This window comes from Nicotiana attenuata, unplaced genomic scaffold (genome assembly GCF_001879085.1).
Source record: "Nicotiana attenuata strain UT unplaced genomic scaffold, NIATTr2, whole genome shotgun sequence".
Lineage (NCBI taxonomy): Eukaryota > Viridiplantae > Streptophyta > Magnoliopsida > Solanales > Solanaceae > Nicotiana > Nicotiana attenuata.
In genome coordinates, this window is record NW_017670240.1 from 388885 (window position 1) to 416437 (window position 27553).

Sequence of the window (27553 nt, forward strand, 5' to 3'; positions counted from 1 at the left end):
GAACACTTTTGACTTGAATCAACACTTTGAGTAAACAAAACTCGAAATCGAGATTTGAAGGTTCCAATAGGTTCGTATGATGATTTTGGACTTTGTCATATGTTTGGATAGAGTTTTGGGTGGACTGGAAGCGTTTCAACGCTTATTGAGTTGGCGTCACGAAGGCTTTAGAGTTTTCTAAGTTAGGTTTGAAGTAGAATTTGGTGATATCTATGTCCGTTTGGGATTTTGAGCCTTGGAATAGGTTCGTGTTTGTATGGGGTAAAATATATTCGTATTTAATGATTCCATGAGAAAGCGACACGTGGAACCGAAGGCAGAAGATAGCCAAACTCGAAGGCAATGATCTCGCTTGTCACCGGAGAGAATGATACTCATAATGACAAAATTAATACCGCCATCCGGTAGCATTCAATGAAGAATATTCTACAACATTAAATGCATGGTCCGTTCCAGAAAATATGGCATTCATTGACCACCGTTACATATCCTTCAATGGCCATCACAATTGTCATTAAAGAGGAGCTTAATCCTATGACCTTGTTTCCTAGGTGCAGCTATAAATAGTGAGCTCTATCATCATTGTAGGGGACATGAATTTTCTGACAAACATGTATCATACTCTGTTAGAAGCTTAATAATACTTTATTTTCTTGCTTATTCATGTTGTTCTTATTTCTCCCGTTAGCTCTGCACCCAGAACCAAGATATCTGCTGTCTATTTCAATTTTAAGGCTAAGTCTTATATTTCTGTCTAATTCATCTATTATTTTTTGGATTAAATTAATTCACTTATCTATAAATCACGTACAAATTTAACTGTACCGTTTTATGGGTAAACAATTTGGTGCCCACCGTGGGGCATAGACGGTCGTGTAATTGAATAGATCCCTGCATCTGTTACTAACTTATTTGATTCTTTCTTCTTAGCAAAAATCATTAAAAATGACAGATAATGGTGTCAACAACACACACAACGTTGAGGCCTAAGGAAATCAGTCTCAGCATGAGGATTCAATTAGTGATACCCGCAATAAGGGGAAAAAGGTCACGCCGGTCCACGGCGGCCGATATCCGCGATATGTTCGGGAGGTAACTCCTGACGATGCAAAAGAAGAGCACGTCGTCGAAGCGGGAAGGGTCTTGCAAGAGCAACATAAGGCCATTATAGGCCATCTTAGGAGGCAGAATAAGGTCATGCCGGAACTGAAGCAGGCGTTGTCGGGCGCTTCCAGCAACGCGAATGGGCGAGGTCAAGCATTCCATAGGTTCCTTTGAGATAATCGCGGATTCTTTCATCAAGGCCCATGCTGGGGCTAGGAAAGTACAGTCCCTAAAGGCCTATATATTCAGGATTGCGCAAGGAGAGGCCGAGTTGCTGCGGGAGTTTGTAACCAGGTTCCAAAAGGAAAGGATGTTGCTACCAGCCATTCCAGACGAATGGGTAGCCGAAGCATTCACCAAAGATCTAAATCCGAGAAGTTCCGACGCTTCCCGAAAGTTGAAAGAAAGTTTGCTCGAGTTTCATGGCAACAACTTGGGCGGATGTTCACAATCGGTATGAGTCTAAAATGAGATCTGATCCCGGCTATAGGGATCTTAATTTGTGGTGCGTATATCACGGGACAAACGATTATCGGACTGGGGACTGGAGACATCTGCGCGAAGAGGTGGTAACATTGCTGAAAAATGGCCATCTCAGGGATTTTTTGAGCGACCAGGCTAAAAACAACTACGGTCGCAATCATGATAATGCAGAGCCTTCAGAAGTAGAAGAAGATCCCCCGCGCCTGACGATCAACATGATTTTCGGGGGAACGAGATCAACGGGGCTACATTTTTTGTGGCAAAAAAAGAAGAAAGTATCAGTGACTCACAGCAAAAGACTCCGAGAAGTTGCTGAATGCGACATCACTTTTACGAAGGAAGACGATGATGGACCGCTGTTATTGCATAACGACGCCCTGGTAATTTTTCTAAACGTCTTATATTTCAAAATTAAACATGTTCTGGTGGATCCAGGAAGTTCGGCCTATATCATCCAATGGAAAGTGTTCGAGCAAGCCAAGCTCACCGAAAGTATTATTCCGGCCACAAAAGTCCTCGTCGGGTTCAATCTGGCAAGCGTGACAATCTGGGGAGAAATCTTGCTACCCACAAATGCCGAGGGGCTGATGAAGACGACCCTTTTTGAGGTAGTGGACGGTGATATGGGTTAGAATATCATTCTGGGTAGACCATGGCTGCACGAAATGAAGGATGTGATGTTGCTGAAATTTCCAACTCCCGAGGGAGTTAAACAAATAAGAGGTGACCAACCGGCAGCAAGGGAGATGAATGCAAGCTCAGTCTTCAGTAGCAAAGGGAAAGAGCATACAACATAGAAATTACAGGAGTCAGCACTTGTTCCCGAGCCAAGCGAATTCAACCAGGGGGAAGAGGCGTCAGAATTCTATCAAGTGCCAAGGTATTTCCAAGTACCATAAGAGACGGACACAACAAAGTCCACAGCAGAAAAACTTGAACAAGTCACATTGGTCGAGAAATTCTTGGAAAGGAAATTCCACTTGGGAACAAGACAGCACCCCTAAATTAGGTCTGGTTTTATTGAATTTATTAAAATTAATGTCAATTGCTTTGCGTGGTCGGATGCGGATATGACAGGTATCCTGCCGGAAGTGGCCGTATGCAAGCTAAGCTTGGATCCCAGCATTCCTCCAGTAAGACACAGAAAACGTCTTATTGCCGAAGCCAGAAATAAATTCGTCAAGGAAGAGGTGACTCGCCTGCTTGATATCTGTTCAATTCGAGAGGTAAAATATCCCGACTGGCTAGCTAACATAGTAGTAGTTCCAAAGAATAATAATAAATTTCGTATGTGCGTAAACTACAAGGACTTAAATAAGGCGTGCCCAAAAGACTCGTTCCCATTGCCAAACATTGATCAAAAGATTGATGCAATGGCCGGGCATGAGTTAATGAGTTTCCTCGATGCTTACTCCGAGTACAATCAAATCAAAATGGACCCGGAGGATCAGGAAAAAACTTTGTTCATCACGAATTTCGGCACATACTGTTACAACGTGATGCCCTTCAGGCTAAAGAATGCTGGAGCCACTTCTCAACGGCTCGTGAACAAGATGTTTGAAAGGCAAATAGGGAAAACCATGGAAGTTTACATAGATGATATGCTTGTTAAGTCTTTGAACGCAGGTGATCACCTCAAACACTTGCAAGAAACTTTTGACATCTTAAGGAAGCACAACATGAAGCTTAACCCCGAGAAGTGTGCGTCGGGGTCAGTTCCGATAAGTTATTGGGATTCCTAGTGTCACAAAGGGGGATAGAGGTTAACCCCGATAAAATCAAGGCCATCAAAGACATCCCGAACCAGCTATCAAGCGTAAAAGAGGTTTAGAGGCTAATATGGAGATTGGTCGCTTTGAGCAGATTCATTTCTCGGTCTTCATAGAAATGCCATCATTTCTTCTCATTTCTCAAAAAGAAGAACAACTTCGAATGGGCCCCGAAATGTCAAAATGCTTTGAGCGATTTGAAAAGATATTTGCCAAACCCTCCGTTACTATTGAAATCGGAAGAAGGCAAAAACCAGCTGGTCTACTTAGTAGTCTCCCGAGGTAGCGATAAGTGCTGTTCTAGTCCGTGAGGACGAAGGTATGTAATCTCCTATCTATTACATTAGTAAAATTTTAACGGGAGCAGAAACTCGTTACCCACATTTAGAGAAATTAACCTTAGCTCTCGTAGTCGTCGCTCGAAAAATAAGGCCTTATTTCCAATGTCATCTGATAGCTGTGGTGACCACCTTTCCCCTGTGGAATATCCTTCATTAACCCGAACTTTCGAGTAGGCTGGCTGAGTGGGCCATCGAATGAGTGAATTTGACATAGAATATAAACTAGTACTGCGATTAAGTCACAAGTTTTGGCTGACTTTGTGGCCGATTTCAGTCCGGGACTGCTACCTTTGGCAACCAAAGAAGCAGTGATGGTGTCAGAATTAACATCGAGAGTTTGGACCCTATTCACGGGTGGAGCTTCCAACGTAAAATGGTCTGGGCTCGGCATAATGCTAACCACGTCATGGAGGGAAACCCTAAGGCAGGCCATAAGAACGGTCCCGCTGACTAACAATGAGGTGGAGTATGAGGCTTTGATTGCAGGGCTCGAATTGGCCCGAGGACTGGACTCTGAGGTCATAAAAATCAAATGCGACTCCCGGTTGGTGGTAAATCAGGTCTACGAGATCTTCGAATACAAGGAGGAATGCATGCAACAATATGTAAGGAAGGTTCAGCCGTACTCGCTCGGTTCCGGGAGTGGTCAATCACACATATACCGAGGGAAGAAAATACAGAAGCAGGCACATTAGCTAACCTTGCCTCATCCACGAAAATGAAAGGATCGGACTCCCGTACGGTCGTATAGCTTATGCACGAGGTTCTGGACACGGATAGCTATTACGAGGGAAACACGACTAATTTTGTCTAGGACTGGAGAAACAAAACTATCAATTATCTCGAACATGGGAAAATCCCTGAGGATCACAAGGAATATCGGGCGCTACGTACTAAGGCCGCACGATATAGTTTCAAAGGCGGTCAATTATACAGTAAATCTTTCCAAGGTTCGTTGGCCCAATATTTTGGAGCCTCCGAGGCTAACTATGTTATGCGAGAAGTCCATGAAGGGATTTGCGGGAACCACTCAAGCGCAGATTCCTTAGTACTAAAGTTAATAAGGGCAGGATATCATTGGCCCCGGATGGAACAAGACGCCAAAGCATATGCTCAAAAATGCGATAAATGTCAATGCTATGCACCGTCGGTGCATAAACCGGTAGAGCCACTGCACTCAGTTCTGTCACCATGGTCGTTCATGAAGTGGGGATTGGATATCGTGGGACCACTGCCACTAGCCCCCAGCAAGGTAAGATTTCTTTTGATTTTAACTAATTATTTTTCTAAGTGGGTAGAAGCAGGTCCTTTTCAGAAGATCGACGAACGTGAAGTAGTAGATTTCTTGTGGGAGAACATAATTTGCAGATTTGGGATACCAAAAGAAATAGCCTGCGACAAAGGACCACAATTTATAAGCGCAAAAATCACAAAATTCCTCGAAGACTTGAATAAGAGGATCACATCATCACCTTATAATCCGAGCGCAAACGTCCAAGCAGAATCAACGAACAAAGTGATCATACAAAATCTTAAAAAGAGATTGGAAGCATCTAAAGGAAAATGGGCCGAAGAGCTTCCAGGTGTACTATAGGCGTACCGAACAACAACCAAATCAAGCACGGGGGAGACTCCTTTTTCTCTTATGTACGGGTAGAAGCCCTGATACCGGTGGAAGTAGGTGAACCTACCATGAGATATTTTTTGTCAAATAAAGAAGCAAACAGTGAAGCAATGTTAGTCAATTTGGAGCTGTTCGATGAATGTAGGGACTTGGCGCATATAAGGATGACAACTCAAAAGCAACGAATAGAGAGATATTACAATCGAAGGGCAAACCTCCGTTACTTCAAAGTAGGAGACTTGGTTTTAAGAAAAGTAACCGGGAGCTCAATACGAGAAAGCTAGGTCTAACATGGGAAGGACCCTATAGGGTTTCAGCCGTCATCGGGAAAGGGTCATACGAGTTAGAGAATCAAGATGGAGAAAAGTTACCAAGCAACTGGAACGTGGCACACCTCAAAAGATACTAGTGCTGATGAACGTCACCTATACTGAAAGTATGTGCTGCATTCTTTTTCCCTTCATCCGGTTTTTGTTCCAATTGGATTTTTTTCTGGCAAGATTTTTAATGAGTCAGCAACGTAAAGCATACTACGAAGAAATTTTCAAAAACAATAATAAGACCTTTTAGTGACAAGGCACACAAGCGAAGAACCAATACGAAGCGGTTAGATAGTCTTTTGCTCGATAGCAAAGTTCCTACCGGGAAGTTAAGTTTGTTGTCGAACATAGATTACCTGACCGCTCACAAGTACAAGCCACTGGGGGATTGTTAGATAATCTTTGGCTTTATAGCATAAATTCCTAAGGGGAAGTGAAGTTTGTTACCGAACTGAAGATTATCTAGCAATTCACTAGTGGAATCTTCGAAGGTATAAAACTCCGAGTGTTCTAATTCGCATTCTTCGCATTCGAACACTGGGGGGGGGGGGGGAATGATATGAGGATATGGCAACAATGACTGCCACTTCGACCGAAATACGAAACCAGAAAACATAATTATATCATCGACCAGGGACTGCACGGCCAGCGGCGTAGAAATAAGTCGTACAAGTTAGCCACAAGAAATGGCAATTCCTTTTTAGCACAACGAATGCTAATGTACTTTTGAAAATGGAAGGAATAAAGTAAATTTCTTTTATTTCTATCTTGTTTCTTGTCTGAACGGTGAATTGATTTTATCATTCGAAAGTTGTACTTCAAATGTTAGTGCCGTAATGAACATGAGACGTCCTCTTCAAGAGCACCGTAAACATAAGAGGGCCCTATCTTATAAAAACCCTCACGTTAGAGGGTTTATTTCGGAAGAACTTATGCCTAGAATCCAAATGCTTTTAGGGAAAAATACACCCAAAGCCTTGCATGATTAGAGGCAAATAGTAAAACTTGCACAAACACTTAAACGAAAAAAGACGCAAAGAATAAACTTGCGCAAATATTCAAACTAAAGTACGCAAAAATGGAAACTTATATGACACTTGAACAAAAAAGTGTTTTTATTTACAAAAGATGTGCCAAACGACACAGTACAAAAGTTTGAAAAGGAAATCAAGAACTAAGCTGCTGCATCTCTGGAACCGGAAGGAAGAGAAGCATCCGCGCCCCTAGGAGAAGTGGGTTGATCCACCGCCAGCGAAATCCTGGCCTTCATCATTTTGGCCCTTAGCATCATCACCTTCCGGATCCTCTTCAGTTCCCGAGAACTCAGAACCGAAACCAGAAGAATCGGTAGCATCGCGCCTGACCAGAAGACCCTTTGTAGTAGCCAACTCCAGCTCACGGGCTTTAACGATTTCGACATCAAAATCAATGACACCCGCTTTAGCCTCTTCCAAGGTTTTTATCCTCATGCTATACATTGCATATGTTTTTTCAACAATGAGGGAAGCCGCTCGGCACGGAAGTTCTCCTTTAAGCTAGCCGACCTCAGCAGAGAGGTTGTTTCACGCAAATCTCATGGATTAGAGGCTGGCTTCAAAATCACGGATAGTGGAGCCATAAATCTTATTACGCTCTAAGGCTTTCATATATTTCTCCTCCAACTGGACATGCTTTTCCTTGACAACAGCAAGCTCTTCAGCCTTGAAGTTTAAGGCAGCCTGCAAATTATGCAATCTTTCAGCAAAGGCAGCCTCACGATCGGATACAACAAGGACAACATTATGAACTTCAACCCATTTGGCCTTAGTTTCTTCATATTGTGCCCTTAATGGAACAATCACTTGGCTAAGAGTCATTGCTTCCTGTTCACTTTGGTGCAACTGAGCCTCCAATTCAATAACCTCAGTAGCTTGAGTTTCCAGTTCTGAGAGGCGAGAATCAATTTGGTCTCTCTCGGCCGAAAGTTGATCCCGCTCGGAGGTAAGTTCCTCCTTATCACGAATCAACCTTTGAAGGCCCTCAGAGGCAAGGAAATTGGCATGCAAAACAAGAATGCAAATTCAAAACTTTGCCATAACACAAGTAGAAGAAACAACAAAAGGAAACAAAGACTATGCCGCCGATGCATTGTGCATGGCATTGCTTAACAAACTTTCTCCCGAGAGAGTTTGTATCTTTCCCAATCTTTCTCTGAAGCCAGGAGCTTCAGATAGTTAGCAAGTTCCACCGGCGGGGATAACATATTGCATCCAGTGGAAACCGATAGTGTGGCGCCCCTCCTCCTTTGGGGATCTTCTGAGGGAGCAACATAGTTTTTCCCCGGGTTCTCATGAACTGGGGACTGAGGAAGAGGGAGGTCCTCCTCTCGTGCAGTTGCGGCCGGTGGAAATGATGTATCAGCTGTTGGTGGTAAAGGCTAAGTTGGACAAGAGGGAGATGAAACATATGGCATTGTAGGGCGAGAAGCGGTTGCGGCAAGTGCAATACTGGTTGATGGTTGCTCGTCAACCGAAGACGGAAGAGGCTCGGTACTTAGCCCTGTAGTACCAGGCGCAGAAGTGGGGATCGGAAGCGTGAGTTGGCATCTTCTACCACATCAAACTCTCCCAGAATGCCAAGGCATCATCCCCGGTTGGTGTAGCGAACTCAATAGGGTGGGAATTCCGTTGAGTTGATGAAGGTCGTCGCCCTCTATGTAGATAAGCCCCATCATCATTGATTACTATGATTTTTGGGACCGGCTCGGGCGCGACGCTCATTACCACAACATTCGGAGATGACTTGGGTGTTGCACTCTTTGCCGTAGATGAGCGTCTCCTTTTTTCTTGCTTGTTCTCCGGACAGGGACTCTGAGAAGAAGCACTTGCACCAGAAGCACGCTCGAAAACACCTGTTTGCGTAAAGGCTTTCTGCAGCAGTCTTGCCGCATTGGCAAGATTAGCCAAAACGTCCTCCATCGGGGACGACTACTGAGCCTTGGGGTAAACCTGAATCCAATAGGAGAGAAAAGTTGAACAACTTCCTTATACGAAAAGGTAAAAACAAGATGAGTTTGGCTTACCATGAGTTTTGGCCTTCCACCCGTATTTAAGGGACAGTTCTTTCTATGTACGGTCTCGGGCGTAGTAACGTCCAAAATTTTTTGGACCCACTACTCCAGTCCTTCAACCCTGGGTGGAACCCACCGAGTCGCTTAAATAAACGAAAGAAGAAGGGTTAATAACGATATGGAATGTTCTTTAACGGAAGGAAAGACAAATGATGAACTTATGAGTGTGGTTCCATAATTTCGGGAAGGATGAAGCCATAGACGGAATAATTTCTTGGTGGCGACTGAAACGAACCTTTGCATCCACCCGTAGTCATTGTCATCATCCATGCTGGATAGCAGAGCATGGTGGTTGCACGTGCTGAAATTTATCATTCCCCCGCGGAAGATCTTGGGCGAATAGAGGTTCATCAATCGAGCTAGGGTTAGCTCTTCTCCTGTCTCTTGGCCAGGTTCCGAAGACAAGAGACTGTCCTCTACACAGAAGGACTTACCTGTGCCAATCACACTTGGTAGCGGAGGCAGAACTCCACGGTGACGGATTCAAGCTCTCTACTTAAAGAGAATGGTCCCAAGGTGAAGGGATAAGTGTAGAAATATGTAAAACCTTTCTTGGGTAAGGTTACCCGCTCTGCCAGGTCGGGAGCGATAATGTCTAAATCTTGACAGTGGCAGCCTTCCTTCACAGTAGGAATACTAGAAGGACGGATGGAAGAATGATAAACACTAACGGCCCACGTACGAGGATGCGCGGAAGGATACTTCTCTTCAAAGTCTTTGATGGTAACAAAACTCTTTGGGATGATAGTGTTTACTGTAGGAGGAGCAGCGTCATCAGTTTTACCTTTGTTCTTTAAAGAACTAGGGTTTCTAGAAGAGGAGGCCATTTCTTAACAAAAATGAAGGGAAGTTTTCTCTCTCAAGATAGAGGTTAAAGAAAGCTTGAAGACAAAGTTCGAGTTGAGTAAAGAGAGTTTGAGAAAATGTAAAGAATTATGAAGTGTAAATGAAGAGGTTTGATGCATATAAGTAAAGGTATAGGCAGCTAAAATCGTGGCCATAATTACCTCGATAACCGACAAAAATAATGCTAAATTGTAGGATGACGCGTGTTCGGCGCATTAAATGCGGAGAGACGTGCGTCTAATCAACCGTCAGAAACCTTTCAGAGGGGACCAGAGAATTTCCTGCCAAAAAGGTACTTTTACCAACTTCCCGGTGACACAAAGTTATGCCACCTAAAAGTAGGGGGACTATCTGTATGGGCTAAAATATGTTTGTATTTAATGATCACATGAGAAAGCGACACGTGGAACCGAAGGTAGAAGATATCCAAACCCGAAGGCAATGATCTTGTTTGTCATCAGAGAAAATGATACTCACAGCGACGAAATTAATGCTGCCATCCGGTAGCATTCAATGAAGAATATTCCATAGCATTAAGTGCATGGTCCATTCCAGAAAATATGGAATTCATTGCCACTGTTACATATCCTTCAATGGCCGTCATAATTGTTAACAAAGAGGAGCTAAAACCTACGACCTTGTTCCCTAGGTGCAACTATAAATAGTGAGCTTTATCATAATTGTAGAGGACATGAATTTTCTGACAAACAGGCATTATACTCTGTTAGAAGCTTAATAACACTTTAGTTTCTTGCTTATTCGTGTTGTTCTTATTGCTCCTGGTAGCTCTGTGCCCGTAACCAAGATATCTTCCCTCTATTTTAATTTAAGGCTAAGTCTTATATTTCTGTCTAATTCATCTATTAATTTTTAGATTAAATTAATTCACTTGTCTATAAACCACATATAAATTCAACTATACCGTTTTAAGGGTAAACAGTGTGGTAATTTGTGACTTGTGCGTTAAATTTGGTGTCATTCCGAGTTGTCTAAGTATGATTCGTTGTGTTTGGAGCTAGTTGGAAGAAGGTTGAAGTTCAAAGGTTGATTTATTTGGTTTTGAGGTTCGATTCTTGGTTTTGATATTGTTTTATGTGTTCCGAGACTTCGAGCAGGTCCGGATAATGTTTATGAACTTGTTGGTACATTTGGACGGGGAACCGAGTAGCTCGGGTGTGTTTCTGACCACCCGGAGTTAAGTCTAAATTGGAAGATTTTTCTGGTGCTGGTTTCCTTCTTTGCGAATGCGGAGGGAGTCTCGCGTTTGCGATGAAGGATTTGGGGCTAGGCCATTTTGTGCTTCGCGTTAGCGGTCATGGCATCGCGATTACGGAGCTTAGGGGCCAGTGGACTACGCGTTCTAGATAGCAGACATGCATTCGCGTGGAAGGATCTAGGATCGAGCTCGGCAGGTCGTTGGACTTCGCATTCGCAAAGTGTTGGCCAAGCTAACCATCGCGATCACGAGCTCCTGGCTGTGTTTGCGAAGAGGAATTCTAGGGCAACGACAAGTTTTCCTTTACGATCGCGAGGAGTTTTCCGCGATCGCGAAGAAGGGTCGCTGGGCAGCACACATTTTTATAATCGGTACTTAGGCTCATTTTTCCCATTTCTCATTTTTCTTGGCCGATTTTGGAGCTTCTTGGAGGGTAATTTTTATCAAGCACTATAAGGTGAGTGATTTCTACCTAATGTAAGTTAAATACATGGATTATGGATAGAGTTTAACATAGAAATTAGAAGAATTATGTTGAAAAATCTAGGGTTTATTAAAAATGAGATTTGACCTCAAAATTGATTATGGAATTGGGTATAAATTATATATTTGAGTTCGTAAGGTCATGGATAACATCAATCTACAAAAAAATTCGGAATTCGTGCACGTGGGCCCGGGAGTAACTTTTATGGACTTTCCAAGTCGGGTTGAGAAATTACCTTAATAAATAAATTATGAACTTTTTAACATATATTATTCGATTTATGCATCATTCGATTAGTTTCAGGTTGCTAGGCATTGTTTTGGGGCGACTAGTGTGGTTTGTGAGCCGAATAGAGGGCTTGGAAGCAAGGTATGTCTCTTGCCTAATATTGTAAGAGAAAATTATCCCCGTAGATGCTTTAATTGATATGTGCTACTTGTTGTAGGTGCTACGTATGCACGAGGTGACGAGAGTCCATAGTACCAAAAATTATATTTATGTCCGGGTAGGCTTATGACTTTACCATACAATATTTATATTACTTGAACTCAACTTGTTTAGTTTAATTACTTAAATTTATAATTTAAATTTGATTAGGTATTATGTTAGGCCGAGCTTCATTACTTTGAGTTTTTTGCAGGATAATTGATTGTTAGTAAAAATCATGCTTACTTTATTTTCATATCCATGTGTTGAAAATATGTGGCCCGTAATTTGGAAAGTTTCCTATATTTCTATAGATCTGGCCGAATGCCTCGATAGTGCTTTAAAATAGCATTATGGATCAGGCCGTACGACCTCAGTAGTATATTTGAAATGCATCCATAGATCGGGTCATACGACCTTCGCAGTGTACACTATTATTAGGGATTGGGCCGTACGACCCCGGCATAATTCGTGCACACTATCGCCAGGAGTCCATATATACATGAGATTTCCTTATTGATTTGAGACTTGACATTAACTTGATGTTCTTTATTTGTTTGAGATGGTACACGATATCTGAGGATTTCATACTGTCATTATGTTGAAAGATCATGTTAGTTACAGTTTCTTATTTCATTATTACTGTTGCGTTTCATGCCTATTTATAATTCATGTACTTTATTTATTGGACCACTAGTAAGAGTCGATGTCGATACCTTGTCACTACTTCTTCAAGGTTAGACTAGATACTTACTGGGTACGCTTGATTTACGTACTCATATTATACTTCTGCACTAATTATGCAGTTACTGAGGCAGGCACATCAGGTGGCCATTCGGGCGCGCATACGTACTATCCGGAGACTTAGTGGTGAGCTGCTCTCCGTGCCCCGATCTGCAGCACTCGGAGTCTCCTTCTTGTTGTATTTACTATTTCTATCTATTTTATTACAGACAGTAGTTATAGTGATTTATATATTCTATTAGATTGCGCGTGCACTTGTGACACTAGATTTTGAGAGTTTCTAGTAGATGATTTTGGTTGTACATGATATTATCCTAAGTTCGTTTTATGTTTCATTTACACTAATGCTTAATAAGAATATAAGTATGTTTCTATATTTCTTCACTTAACTTCAATTACTTAGTGACACACATAATTTTAAGAGTATAGAAATGAATAATTAAGTTGATGGTTCATCGTTGGATTACCTAACGACGACGTTGGGCGCTTTCACGGCTTATGGTGGGAATTGGGTCGTGACACAAAATATCATAATTGTAGTCCTATCTCAATGCAAGTATCCAATAATAAAAGTTCTATGTATTAAGTTAAGCAAATCGTATAATCATGGAATAACTTTTGGATGAAACTCAAATATCATAATTATATAGTTTATGCTATAAACAATCTGAAAATATTACATGATTCTAAATGAATCTATTAACTTCTTTATTACTATTTTTCTAACTACATTTGTTATTTGTTTATCATAACCATTAAATGTAACGATCCGGCCGGTCATTTCGAGAGCTGTAGACCCGTCCTCCTTTTTTCTACTTCTTTTGTGTTCTACAACTGTATTATGACTTATCGGGTTAGTTGGTTCGGGTCCGGTGTGATTTTGGAGTGAGTTGAGATACTTAGTCTCTTGTGAGAAGGTTTAAATTGGGAAAGTTGACCGGATGTTGACTTATGTGTAAATGACCTCGGATTTGAATTTTGATGGTTCCGTTAGCTCCGTTAGGTGATTTTGGACATGGGAGCGCGTCCGGAATACAATTTGGAGGTCCGTGGTAGAATTAGGCTTGAATTGGCGAAAGTTAGAATTTTGGCAATTTTGGCTGGCAGTGGAAATTTTGATATCGGGGTCGGATTGGATTTCTGGAAGTTAGAGTAGGTTCGTGGTGTCATTTCTGACTTGTGTACAAATTTGATGTCATTCGGACGTGGTTTGATAGGTTTCGGCATCGTTTGAAGAATTTGGAAGTTTTGAAGTTCTTTACGCTTGAATCCGAGTTTAATTGGGTGTTTTGATGTTGTTTCGAGTGATTCGGAGGTTCGCCTAAGTTCGTACTGGGACGTGTTAGTATGATTGGTTGAGGTCCCGAGGGCCTCGGGTTGATATTGAGTGATTTACGGAACAAGTTTGGAAATTAGAAGGCTGCTGAAGTTGAACTCAGCTATCATAATCGCACCTGCGGATGTCTCATCGCAGGTGCGAGCTCGCAAAAGCGAGCAAGAGAATGCAGATGTGAGATTGGAAGAGCTGGGCAGAAGGCGCAGGTGCGATGAAATTCCCGCACCTGCGATGGTTGCAGAAGCGGATTATGGGCGCAGGTGCGTGTTTGGACCGCAGGTGTGATGGACTTCCGCACATGCGATGATCACAGATGCGGTCAACTGATCGCAGAAGCGGAGGCTGGGGTTTGAATGATTTTCTGCAGAAGCAAAACTTTGTCCGCAGAAGCGGTTCCGCAGATGCAGTAAATGAGCCACAAGTAAAAAAAATCTGGGCAGGATATTTAAAAACAAGGGTTCACGATTTTAGCCTTGTTTCAACATTTTGGACTCGGGCTTAGGCGATTTTGAAGAGGATCTTCGAGAGGAATCTGTGTAAGCTTCTTGTGCTTGATTTTGACCATAAATCTTGTTTCCCCATTGATTTTCCCACCTAAATTGTGTGGTGTTGAGGTGAAATTTAGGAGATTAGGGCTTGAGAATTGGAGAGTGGATTTTGGGGAGTTGGAGGGGCAAATGATGTCGGATTTTGATGAATTTAGTATGGTTAGACTCGTGAGTGAATGGGCTTTCGGGTTTTGTGACTTTTATCGGATTTCGAGACGTGGGCCCGGGGGCCGAGTTTGAGCCGATTTCGGTTTTTTGCTATTATTTGGTATTTTTCTTGTGAAATTGATTCCTTTAGCCTATATTAATCGTATTGTATTGCTTGTGGTTAGATTTGGGGCGTTTGGAGGCAGATTTGAGAGGTAAAGGCATTTCGGAGTAGGATTTCGCTTGATTTGAGGTAAGTAATGCTTTCAAACTTGGTTCTGAAGGTTCGAAACCCCGAACTATGTGTTATGTTATTTGTATTGAGGTGACGCACATGCCAAGTGACGGGCATGCGGGCGTGCACCGTGTGAATTGTGACCTTAGTGATTCCATGGCACCGTTTAGTGACTCTATCATGATGATATCCATGTTTCCACCATGTGATAAAGTAATTGAGCTGTAAATCATGCTAGATATCATGTTTAGGCCTTATGCCGGTATTATTGGGACCCTCTATGGTCATTTCTTGCTGTTATATCACTATTTTCATTAATATTCCGTACTCAGTCATGTTCATGCATTTTTATATCATATATCAGTCTCAGTTATTTATTGATTCATCATATCATTGTTCCGGGTTGTTTTTCATGACATTGTGAGCCCGTGGGTGAGACTGGAGAGATTGATGACTGAGTGAGGCCGAGAGCTTGTTTATGAGTGACAGTTATGGGATCGGGCTGCACACCGCAGCGGTTATATTGATGATTATGATACCGCTTGGGCTGTAGGAGCCCCTCCGGAGTCTGTAACACACTCCCAGTGAGCACGAATGATATTATTAAGGGATTGATCTTCCCTGGACATGGATCTTGTCCGAAGCATTTGATACTTGGAGATGGATATTCTCTACAGGGTTGGATTGGCCTTCCTCGGTATTGAGTGACTGTTGTCAGTGATGTGTATATATTCCAAGATAGATCTTCCCTAGGCCGTATGAGCCATATACAGTACCGAGTGGTTGAGTATTTGAGAGTGTGAGCACATGAGGCTGATATTATGGTGCTTTTCATACACCATGTGCATTGGCATGTAGAGGTAGCAGAGATTCATTCTTTACACTGTCCATACCTGCTCTACTTTACTGTTTTGAATTGCCTATTAAATTGAAAGCATGCCTACGTTTCTGTACAATTATTTCTGTTTTTATCTGTATCGGTTGAGTTCATCACTACCTTTCATTCAAAAGTTTGGACTCGTTACTTACTAAGTTGGTGTACTCACGTTACCCCTTGCACCTTGTGTGAAGATCCAGGCGATACCGATCGCAACAGTGGTTGCTGATTGAGTTTCCTTTAGAGTTTAGAGACTTTTGAGGTAGCTACACAACGTTCGCAAGCCATAGCTCTCCTTCTTTATCATTTGTCGCATTTTAGTTTATTTCTCTAGACTTTGTAGTGGACTGTATTCTGATTTAGATGCTCATGTACTCAGTGACACCCCGGTTTTGGGCTAGATTGTATCGTAATTTGGGATCTCTTATGTTTTCACATAGTTTTCTTTAAATGTTAAATGCTTCCGTTACATCTTCAAACTTATTATTGTTGTGATGGGTTGTTAAGTTGAGGCTGGAGTAGTTCCATGATAGGCGCCATCACGACGATAGATTTTGGTTCGTGACAAGTGGTATCAGAGCCTAGGTTACATAGGTCTCACGAGTCATGAGCGGGTTTAGTAGAGTCTTGCGGATCGGTACAGAGACATCTATACTTATCTTCGAGAGGCTGTAGAACCCTTAGGAAACTTCACATTCTTGAATTCTTGTCGTGCGAATCTGTTGATTCTGGTAACTAAACTTCTGTTATTCTTTTCTCTCATAGATGGTGAGGACACATGCTACCGGACAAGACGGATAGCCACCAGTACCACCAGTTGGGGCCGCGAGAGGCCGAGGTCGCGGTATAGGCCGTGATAGGGGCAGAGGTGCAGCCCGTACCGTAGCTATGGCACCACCTGTAGATCCACAAGTTTCCCCATGTCCCGGTTGTAGATACACCAGCGGGACCAGCTCAGGCACCAGCTGTGCCTATTGTTATCCCAGGCCTTCAGGAGGCCCTATCTCAGATTTTGACCGTGTGCACTACTCTTGCTCAGGCGGTCTCTGTTCTGGCCGCAGCAGCTACTTCTCAGGCTGGGGGAGGTGCTCAGACTCACGCCGCTCGTACACCTGAGCAGGTGGTACAGGGACTCCAGACATTGGGGGCATCACCAGCCCAGCCGGTTGCAGCTGCTCAGGACTATGTGGTTCCTGTCGTGCCTGATGATGAGCAGTGTAGATTGGAGAGGTTTGGTACACTTCAGCCTTTGACTTTCAGCGGTGCAGAGGGAGAGGATGCCCAGGGTTTCTTGGATAAGTGTCAGAGGATTCTCCGTACAACAGGTATTCTGGAGACTAGTGGGGTCTCATTCACTACTTTTCAGTTCTCTGGAGCTGCCTTCACTTGGTGGGAGGCTTATGAGAGGCGTAGGCCCGTTGGTGCAGCGCCCCTTACATGGCAGCAGTTCTCCGTTCTCTTCTTGGAGAAGTATGTGCCGCAGTCCCGCAGAGAGGAGCTGCACAGACAGTTTGAGCAGTTGCGTCAGGATGATATTACTGTGACGCAGTACGAGATGAGATTTTCTGAGTTAGCCCATCATGCTGTTTGGTTGGTTCCCACAGACAGGGAGAGGATCAGGAGGTTCGTTGATGGTCTTGCATATCAGATGCGGATACTTATGACTAGAGAGAGGGCGTCTGGTGCTACTTTTGAGGAGGTTATTGACATTGCTCGGGAGATAGAGTCTGTACGCCGCCAGGAGCGGGCTGAGAGGGAGGCCAAGAGGCCTCGTTGATCAGGTAGTTTTGGTAGTGTTCCTTCTGGAGGTTAGTTACACCACGGCAAGGGTCGTCCCTACGAACATCTCAGACGGCTCGTCCAGTTCACCGTGGTACATCATCTGGCCATGGTTCTTACAATTCTCAGCAGGGTCACTCATCTCTCAGTGCCCTTCCAGCTCAAAGTTCGACTCATGCACCATCATCTCAGGGTTCAGTCCTTTTAGCGGGTATCCCGATGGTCGAGGCTCCCTTCAGTCCCCACCGCCATTTGCAGGGAGAGGTTGCTTTGAGTGTGGAGATTTGGGTCATATCAAGAGGCACTGTCCCCACCGTAGGGGAGGTTCATCTCAGCAGAGGAGTCAGCCTTCGACTTCAGCACCAGTTACTTCACCACCCGCCCAGCCAGCTCGTGGTGGGGCTCAGTCAGCTAGGGGTTGCCCTAGAGGGGGAGGCCGATCAGGCTCGTTTCTATGCACTCCCTGCCAGACCAGATGCAATTGTTTCAGAAACAGTGATCACAGGTATTGTCTCAGTATGTCACCGAGATGCTTCTGTATTATTTGACCCTGGTTCCACCTATTCATATGTATCATTGTATTTTTCCTTTATCTGGATATGCCCCGTGAGTCATTAGTTTTATCTGTTCATGTATCTACTCTGGTGGGCGATACTATTATTTTGGACCGCGTGTTTAGGTCATGTGTAGTGACCATTAGGGGACTGGAGACTAGTGGATCTTCTACTACTTAATATGGTTGATTCTGATGTGATATTGGGTATGGATTGGCTATCTCCCTATCATGCTATTTTAGACTGCCACGCTAAGACTGTAACATTGGCGATGCCGAGATTGCCTCGGATCGAGTGGCGAGGTTCTTTAGACTATGTTCCTAGTAGGGTGATTTCATACTTGAAGGCCCAGCAGATGGTTGGGAAGGGTTGTCTTTATTATTTGGCCTTTGTAAGGGATATTAGTACAAAGATCCCTACTATTGATTCTGTTCCGGTGGTACGAGATTTTCTGGATGTGTTTCCTGCAGACCTGCCGGGCATGTCGCTAGATAGGGATATTGACTTCGGTATTGATTTGGTGCCGGGCACTCAGCCCATTTTTATTACACCGTACCGTATGGCACCGACTGAGTTGTAGGAGCAGCTTCAGGAACTCCTTGAAAAGGGGTTTATTAGGCCTAGTGTGTCACGTTGGGGTGCACCAGTTGTATTTGTGAAGAAGAAAGATGGCACCATGAGAATGTGCATTGATTACAAGCAGTTGAACAAAGTTACAATCAAGAACAAGTATCCTTTGTCGCGTATTGATGATCTATTTGACAAGCTTCAGGGAGCGAAAGTGTTCTCCAAGATTGATTTGAGGTCAGGGTATCACCAGTTAAAGATTCGGGACTCGGATATTCTTAAGACAGCTTTCAGGACCCGTTATGGTCATTATGAGTTCCTTGTGATGTCTTTTGGACTGACCAATGCCCCAGCAGCGTTCATGCATTTGATGAACAATGTGTTCCAGCCATATCTCGACTTGTTTGTTATTGTATTCATTGATGATTTCCTAGTTTACTCTCGTAGACAGGAGGAGCATGCCCAGCATTTGCAGATTGTGTTGCAGCGGTTGAGGGAGGAGAAGCTTTATGCTATGTTCTCCAAGTGTGAGTTTTGGCTTAGTTCAGTAGCGTTCCTGGGAAATATGTTGTCCAGTGAGGGTATTCAGGTTGATCCGAAGAAGATAGAGGTGGTTTAGAGTTGGCCCAGACCGTCCTCAGCCACAGAGATTTGAAGCTTTCTTGGTTTGGCGGGTTATTACCGTCGGTTCATGCAGGGTTTCTCTTCTATTCCATCGCCCTTGACCAAATTGACCCAAAAGGGTGCTCCTTTCAGGTGGTCGGATGAGTGTGAGACGAGCTTTCAAAAGCTCAAGACTGCCTTGACCACAACTCCAGTATTAGTTCTGCCATAAACTTCTGGTTCTTATACAGTATATTGTGATGCTTCTCAGATCGGTATTGGGTGTGTCTTGATGCAAGAGGGTAGAGTGATTGCTTATGCTTCACGCCAGTTGAAGCCCCATGAGAAGAACTACCCTGTTCATGATTTGGAGTTGGCTGCCATTATTCACGCGTTGAAGATTTGGAGGCACTATCTCTATGGTGTGTCTTGTGAGGTGTTTACTAATCATCGTAGCCTTCAGCACTTGTTTAAACAGAAGGATCTCAATTTGAGGCAGCGGATATGGTTGGAGCTGCTAAAGGACTATGACAATACCATTTGGTACCATCCGGGAAAGGCCAATGTAGTGGCCGATGCCTTGAGTAGGAAGGCAGTAAGTATGGGCAGTCTTGCATTTATTCCTGTTGGGGAGAGACCTATTGCAGTTGATGTTCAGGCTTTGGCCAACCAGCTAGTGAGATTGGATATTTCGGAGCCCAGTCGGGTTCTAGCTTGTATGGTTTCTCGGTCTTCCTTGTTTGATCACATCAGAGAGCGCCACTATGATGATCCTCATTTGCTTGTCCTCAAGGATAAGGTTCAGCATGGTGCTACCAGAGATGTGACTATTGGAGATGATGGGGTATTGAGGATACAGGGCCGGATATGTGTGCCCAATGTAGATGGGCTATGGGAGTTGATTCTTGAGGAGGCCCACAGTTCGCGGTATTCCATCCATCCGGGTGCCGCGAAGATGTATCAGGATTTTAGACAGTACTATTGGTGGAGGAGGATGAAGAAAGATATAGTTGGGTTTGTAGCTTGGTGTCTCAACTATCAGCAGGTGAAATATGAGCATCAGAGGCCGGGTGGCTTGCTTCAGCAGATAGAGATTCCAGAGTGGAAATGGGAGCGGATCACCATGGATTTCGTAGTTGGGCTCCTACGTACTTTGAGGAAGTTTGATGATATTTGGATGATTATGGATCGGCTGACCAAGTCCGCGCACTTCATTCTTGTGAGTACTACTTATTCCTTAGAGCAGTTATTTTGAGATTTACATCAGAGAGATTTTTCGTCTTCATGGGGTGCCGGTTTCCATCATTTCAGACAGAGGCACGCAGTTTACATCGCAATTTTGGAGGGCCGCGCAACGAGAGTTGGGCACTCAGGTTGAGTTGAGCACAACATTTCACCCTCAGACGGACGGACAGTCCGAGCACACTATTAAGATATTGGAAGACATGCTATGTGCTTGTGTCATTGATTTTGGGGGTTCATGGGACCAGTTTCTACCGCTCACGGAGTTTGCTTACAACAACAGTTATCAGTCAAGTTTTTAGATGGCTCTGTACGAGGCTTTATATGGGAGGCGGTATAGATCCCCTGTGGGTTGGTTCGAGCCGGGCAAGGCTAGGCTATTGGGTACTGACTTGGTTCAGGATGCATTGGACAAGGTGAAAGTGATTCAGCCGTGACTTCAAATGGCTCAGTCAAGACAATAGAGTTATGCTGACAGAAAGGTCCTTGATGTGTCTTATAGGAGAAGGTTTTGCTCAAGATTTAACCCATGAAGGGTGTTAAGAGATTTGGGAAGAAGGGAAAGTTGAGCCCTCGATTCATTGGTCCGTTTGAGGTGCTTCGGAGGATTGGGGAGGTGGCCTATGAGCTTGGTTTACCACCTAGCTTGTCGGGTGTGCATCCAATATTTCATGTTTCTATGCTCCAGAAGTATATCGGCGATCCGTCTCATGTTTTGGATTTTAGCACGGTTCAGTTAGATGGTGATTTGACTTATGATGTGGAGACGGTGGCTATTTTGGAGCAGGTCCAAAAGTTGAGATCAAAGGATATAGCTTCAGTAAAAGTGCAGTGGAGAGGTCAGCCCGCGGAGGTGTCTACTTGGGAGATCGAGCGGGAGATGCGGAGCAGATATCCACACCTATTTATGGCTCTAGGTATGTTTCTAGACCCGTTAGAGGACGAACGTTTTATTTAAGAGGGGGAGGATGTAACGACCAGGCCGGTCATTTCGAGAGCCCCGTTCCCCCATTTTTCTGCTTCTTTTGTGTTCTACAATTGTATTATGACTTATTGGGTTAGTTGGTTCTGATCCGGAGTGATTTTGGAGTGAGTTGAGACACTTAGTCTCTTGTGAGAAGGTTTAAGTTGGGAAAGTTGACCGGATATTGACTTATGTGTAAACGACCTAGTATTTGAATTTTGATGATTCCATTAGCTCCGTTTGGTGATTTTGGACTTAGAGCGCGTCCTGAATGTGATTTGGAGGTCCATGGTAGAATTAGGCTTGAATTGGCGAAAGTTGGAATTTTGGTAATTTTGGCTGGCAGTGGAAATTTTGATATCGGGGTCGGATTGGATTATCGGAAGTTGGAGTAGGTTCGTGGTGTCATTTCTGACTTGTGTGCAAATTTGAGGTTATTCGGACGTGGTTTGATAGGTTTCGGCATCGTTTGAAGAATTCGGAAGTTTTGAAGTTCTTTAGGCTTGAATCCGAGTTTAAGTGGGTGTTTTGATGTTGTTCCAAGTGATTCGGAGGTTCGACTAAGTTCATATGATGTTATGAGACATGTTAGTATGATTGGTTGAGGTCCCGAGGGCCTCGGGTTGATTTCGAGTGATTTACGGAACAAGTTTGGAAATTGGAAGGCTGCTGAAGTTGAACTCAGCTATCATAATCGCACCTGCGGATGTCTCATCGCAGGTGCGAGCCCTCAGAAGCGAGCAAGAGATAGCAGATGCGAGATTGTAGGAGCTGGGCAGAAGGCGTAGGTGCGATGAAATTCCCGCACAACCATCATGCAATCACTTAATCTTCTCGAATCAAAACTCGTCCACAAGACATAAGAATCTACTTCATCCCATAACTGGACAACATGTAAATATCCCTCAACACGATCATAACTCGGGACTGTACAACACATTAAGACAGAAATCAAGTATCCAATAATCCTTCTCATATCCCAAGCAACCCTTCTTGTCATATCAAAGCCATCTGAACATATCCCGTGGTCACCTCATATTAATCATATAGCTATCTAACCACGCACCGAGCCATAAATCCCGCTCCTAGGGATACCACCTGACATAGCCCAAAAGCACATGCTTACACACCTGAAACCACCGAGCCCAAGCTACGGCCCAAACCTGGTCTGAAGTCCTCCAGATTGGCCCATCGCAAAAACACATAAAACATATCTCGCACCTCATCTATGGAAATCACAAGTCGTTGATGCACAATTGATACCGAGCGCTCACATATGCAAACGAGTGAATGAAAAGAATTCAAAGTGATATGTTTCACATTGAATCATTGGTGCACGATAAGGAATGGAAGATGGTAAGTAATGCTAAATGCCACGTAGCCTCTCGAAGATAGGTATGGACGTCATCATACCGATCCGCAAGACTCTACTAGACACTTGCTCATGACTCATAGAATCTATGAACCTAAAGCTCTGATACCAACTTTTCACGATCCACAATCCACTAGTCGTGATAGCACCTAACCCAACCCGCTAGGTAAGCCAACTAACAGTCAACATAATCCAAATGAGATAAATGGGAAATAAATGATAATATAACCGAGCTTTTGTACAACAACTCAAGGAGGTGGTAGTACAAGTCACGAGCTTCTAAGACTTAAAATTTACAAAGTTAGTACGAAATAATTACATCATCTGTTCGAAATATACATAAAAAGATTTATAAATCTAAAGCTACTAAGAACAAGAGACAACTATAACCAGAATGCGGGTACATCTTCAATGCCAGCTCCCTCCATACACAACAATATCAGCTCAAAAATCTGCATGCAAAGTGCAGAAGTATAGTATGAGTAAAATCGACCCAATGTACTAAATAATTAACAAATCTAACCTTAGGATGAAAGCACTGACGAGCTCGGAAGGAGGTCAGAGAACAACACTAATAGCCAATATTAACTCATAATAACATAATGGAGGCAATAAAGGTAATAACTCAAATTTTTTTATGCTCAGCTCGTTCACAGTTACGAAAAAGTAGACATGTTTTCTAGGAATAATAGTCAAGTGCAAATATTACAACTGAAAATCAACTAAACATGAGTTTATCAATAGAACTGTATTTCCAATTCACAACACTAGATAAGAATTCCGTTTACCAATTAGCATGAGAAAAGTACATCTCTATGCCTACATATCAAATGTACATTTCAAATGATCCGGAGGGGCGGATCCTTCCCAAACGCTAATCAAAAGCCTATAAGGCCTGCTACGGCGTGCAATTCGATCAACAATAATAAACAAGACAATAATGCCCTGCTGCAGCATGCATCCTGATCCACAATAATAAAAATAGTCACAAAGCCAATATGGCCTGCTGCGGCGTACAACCCGATCCACAATAACACTCACAACACGGCTCTCAGGACCACCTCAGTCATCAATCTCTCAAGTCTCAAGGGCTCACAATCTCGTACCACTCAATCCAAAAAATGATAACACGTGATGTAATGGTGAATGATGAACAAAGACTGAGACATGATAAGCAAATGAAGAATCATGACTGAGTATATAATTACAGTTAGAGCAGATAACTCAAAATAACAGAAAAGCCTCATTAGGTCTCAACCGAATCAATACATAGCCTAACGTGATTTCTAACATAAATCATAGCTCAGTTACTTTAACAAGTAGGAACTACACAGATAGAACAAGATATAACAACAAAACAAGTCCGGTCATAGTCTAATAGTCAACTTGAATCATGATTACCCCGGTGCACGCCCATACGCTCAACACCTAGCATGTGTGTCACCCCAATACATCTCTTATAACATAGTTCCAAGGGTTCAATACCCCCAAATCCAAGTATAGATATGTTACTTACCTCAAGCAAGTCAAATTCAATACCGAGCAAGCCAAACAACACTCTGGAAACACCATCTCGTGCGTATCAACCTCCGAACAGCTCGAAACTAGCCAAAAGTAACCCAAAAGCATCAAATAATGCCAAAGGAAACAAACCCAATCGATAAAGGTTGAATCTTTAATCAAAAGCCCAAACTCAACCAAAAAGTCAAACATGGGCCCGCACCTCGGAACCCAAAAACTCACAAAATCCAATAATTCATTCAATTACGAGTCCAACCATACTAATTTCACACAAATCTGACTTTGAATCGATGTTCAAAACTCAAAATTTCACTTTAGGGAAGTTTAGACAGAACCCCCAATTTCTCTTTAAAATTCATAATCCAAATGCCAAAAAGAAAGATGGAATTACGAAATATAATTAAAACCGAGTAAATAATACATACCCCAATCCATGTGGTGAAAATCGCCTCCAAAATCACCCAAATTCGAGCTCCATAGCTCCAAATATGAATAAAACAATGCAACCTTCGAATATAAAGAACATGACCGGGCATTCCGCTTTTGCGAACACAAAGCCACTTATGTGATAAGATTCCTGCTTCTGCGGAGACAACTGGAAACTCGATACTTCGCACATGCGGAAAAGAATCCTCTTTTGCGACAATGCAGGTGAGGCACAAATCGCGCTTCTGCAATACTTCACGCTTCTGCGCCCCCAACTCACCGCGCCCGCGCCTTCACAGATACGGCCATATTCTTGTATTTGTGGAGATTCCCAAACTCAACCCCTTTCTCTTCTGCGGCCGCTTCTCCACACTTGCGGACACCGCACCTTCGCCCAAAGCTCCGTATGTGCGATCACACCAGGACCCATGCCAAACCAGCATAGCCAAAATGATCCGAACCATGTTCGAAACTCACCCCGGCCCATCGGGACCCCGTCCGAATATACCAACAAATCCCAAAACATAACACAAACCTATTCGAGGTATTAAATCACACATAAAAATATCAAAATCATGAATTGCACCTCAAATCAAACTTAATGAACTTTTGAATTTTTAACTTTCAAAACTCGTGCCGAACCATATCAAATCAACTCGGAATAACTTCAAATTTTGCACAAAAGTCCCAAATAATATAACGAAGCTATTTCAATTCCTGAAACCACAATCCAAACCTGATATCATCATAGTCAACTCTCGATCAAACGTATGGACATTCTAAACCTTCAAATTGCCAACTTTCGCCAAATAATGCCGAAACCTTCTAGAAACATACAAATGCAAATTCGGGCATATGCCCAAGTCCAAAATCACCATCCGGACCTAACAAAACTATCAAAACTCCGATCTGATGTCTAATATATAAAAGTCAAACTTGGTCAACTCTTCCAATTTAAAGCTTCCTAGTTGAGAATCATTCTTCCAAATAAATATCGAATCACCTGAAAATCAAAACTAATGATTCACACAAGTCATAATATATCAAATGAAGCTACTCAAGACTTCAAACAGCTGAACGAAATGCAAATACTAAAAATAACAGGTTGGATCGTTACAAGAATGCATCAAAGGAGACACTACATTTCACCAAAGTTCTGTTTGACGCGTGATCCTCAAGAGAATTGGGAGATAGTAGATCCCTTCAAGTGATAATCTGGAGGATTTGATCATAAAGTCATTGCCAACATCAACATTTGAGAAGTTGAGATACAAGATTGGACTGTGTCGTCTCTGAGATATCAGATGAAGTTTTCATAATGGGAGTAAATACGCATTGTACTCCTTTTCGCTTTACTAAGGTTTTTTCCCAATTGAATTTTCTTGGAGCAAGATTTTTAATGAGGTAGCACACAATGCGTATTAGAATATTTGTGTATTCTTTTTACTTCACTAGGCTTTTTCTCCTTCAGATTTCTAGGCTTTTTCTCCTTCAGATTTCCTTAGTAAGGTTTTAACGAGGTACACTACATATGGACTTCCAAGAGGGAGTGTTATAAATCCACTGAATATGGATGTCCATTTTGTAACACTTTGGCAATTCATGTACCAAATGAATAAATCCATTCAATTCTTGTAATTTTTGGACACTCTTTGTAACCTATAAATATTATGCTATTCTCTTGCGAAAGATAACCGGAAAAACAAAGAAATAAAATCACCCTTTTCCTCTGACTATTGTTGACTTCTCTTCTAGAGCTTTAATTGTATAATTATAGCATTTTTTTACAATAAAGAACACATTGTTGAACAAGAACGTGCTCTTGGAAGGAATTGGGTTGAGTAATGGCTCTATTAGGAGTGGGTTTTTATCAGAATTGGGTATCTAAATTGGGTCTGGGTTATTCATTCATGAAATGCCACGTGTCCCTCGATCTAAATTAGAGGACATATCAGTGCCATAGTACAACGATAGTATCTGAATTAACCAAATAGTGAAACAAAAGGTAAGTTTAAATTATTTTTTGTAGTATATGGGTATATTTGATCCTTTTTTGATTCTAATAATATAAGTCTCACGTCATATTTCAAGTTTGCGGTTTTCACAAATTTTTATTTTTAAAATTTTTTTTATTATGAAAAATGGGGAAGAGAATTACACAGTGGGATTAAACCCTCACCAACAAAGTGAACATTTATAGATACAGTTTTCTTCCTTAAAAGAAATAGTAAATTAAAATTATAGCATAAAACCAAAAATGATATCTCATTTCAACAGAACAAACTTATTGATTGGATTCTAAATATCTCAAATTCATGTCATAACCCGAGAAAGTAGTTTTCAAATTTCAATGGTCAAAAAAACAAATTGAAAACAGTCTCTCTACCTTCATTAGGTAGAGGTAAGGTCCGCGTGCAGACTATCCTCTCCAAACCCCACCTATTAGGAATATACTGGGTATATTGTTGTTGTGGTTAGAAAAAAGACTAAAGTTTTTGATAGCTCCAAAACTTTTATATCTCATATCATTTAATTTGGTATCTTATGAGTATTTTATCAATGAAGAACTCTTAATGAGTACATTCTAACAATATAAAGTTCTTGCCATAATACCAAAGTAATTTCCGGATTCCATTTTTTCGAATACACTTTTTTTTAGGAAAACCGATAAATTGTAATGGTATAACTTCATAAATTCATCTCACTCATTTTAGAAATCATACACAGCCACCTAAACTTGTCCGAATTTTCCTCTTGGCTACTTTATCTAAGACTTGTTCCTATTGAACACTTATATTATTCAAATTTTGTACCCATTAGACACTTTTTTGATAACCAACAAAAAAATAAAGAGAGTGCAATACACTCGCCAATGATGTGGCAAACTGACGAATTAACTGATGACATTTGGCATTT

General features: G+C 42.4%; 1 protein-coding gene across 1 annotated transcript; it reads left to right on the forward strand.

Moving 5' to 3' along the window:
- Positions 1-1571: 1571 nt before the first annotated feature.
- Positions 1572-2219, forward strand: LOC109236466. Its single transcript, XM_019402649.1, has one exon. It carries the CDS (start codon positions 1572-1574, stop codon positions 2217-2219), a length of 648 nt encoding a protein of 215 aa, XP_019258194.1.
- Positions 2220-27553: the final 25334 nt, after the last annotated feature.

Excerpts from the sequence above, each read along its gene's own strand:
- LOC109236466 (XM_019402649.1), top strand. The coding sequence starts at position 1,572 with ATGAGATCTGATCCCGGCTATAGGGATCTTAATTTGTGGTGCGTATAT.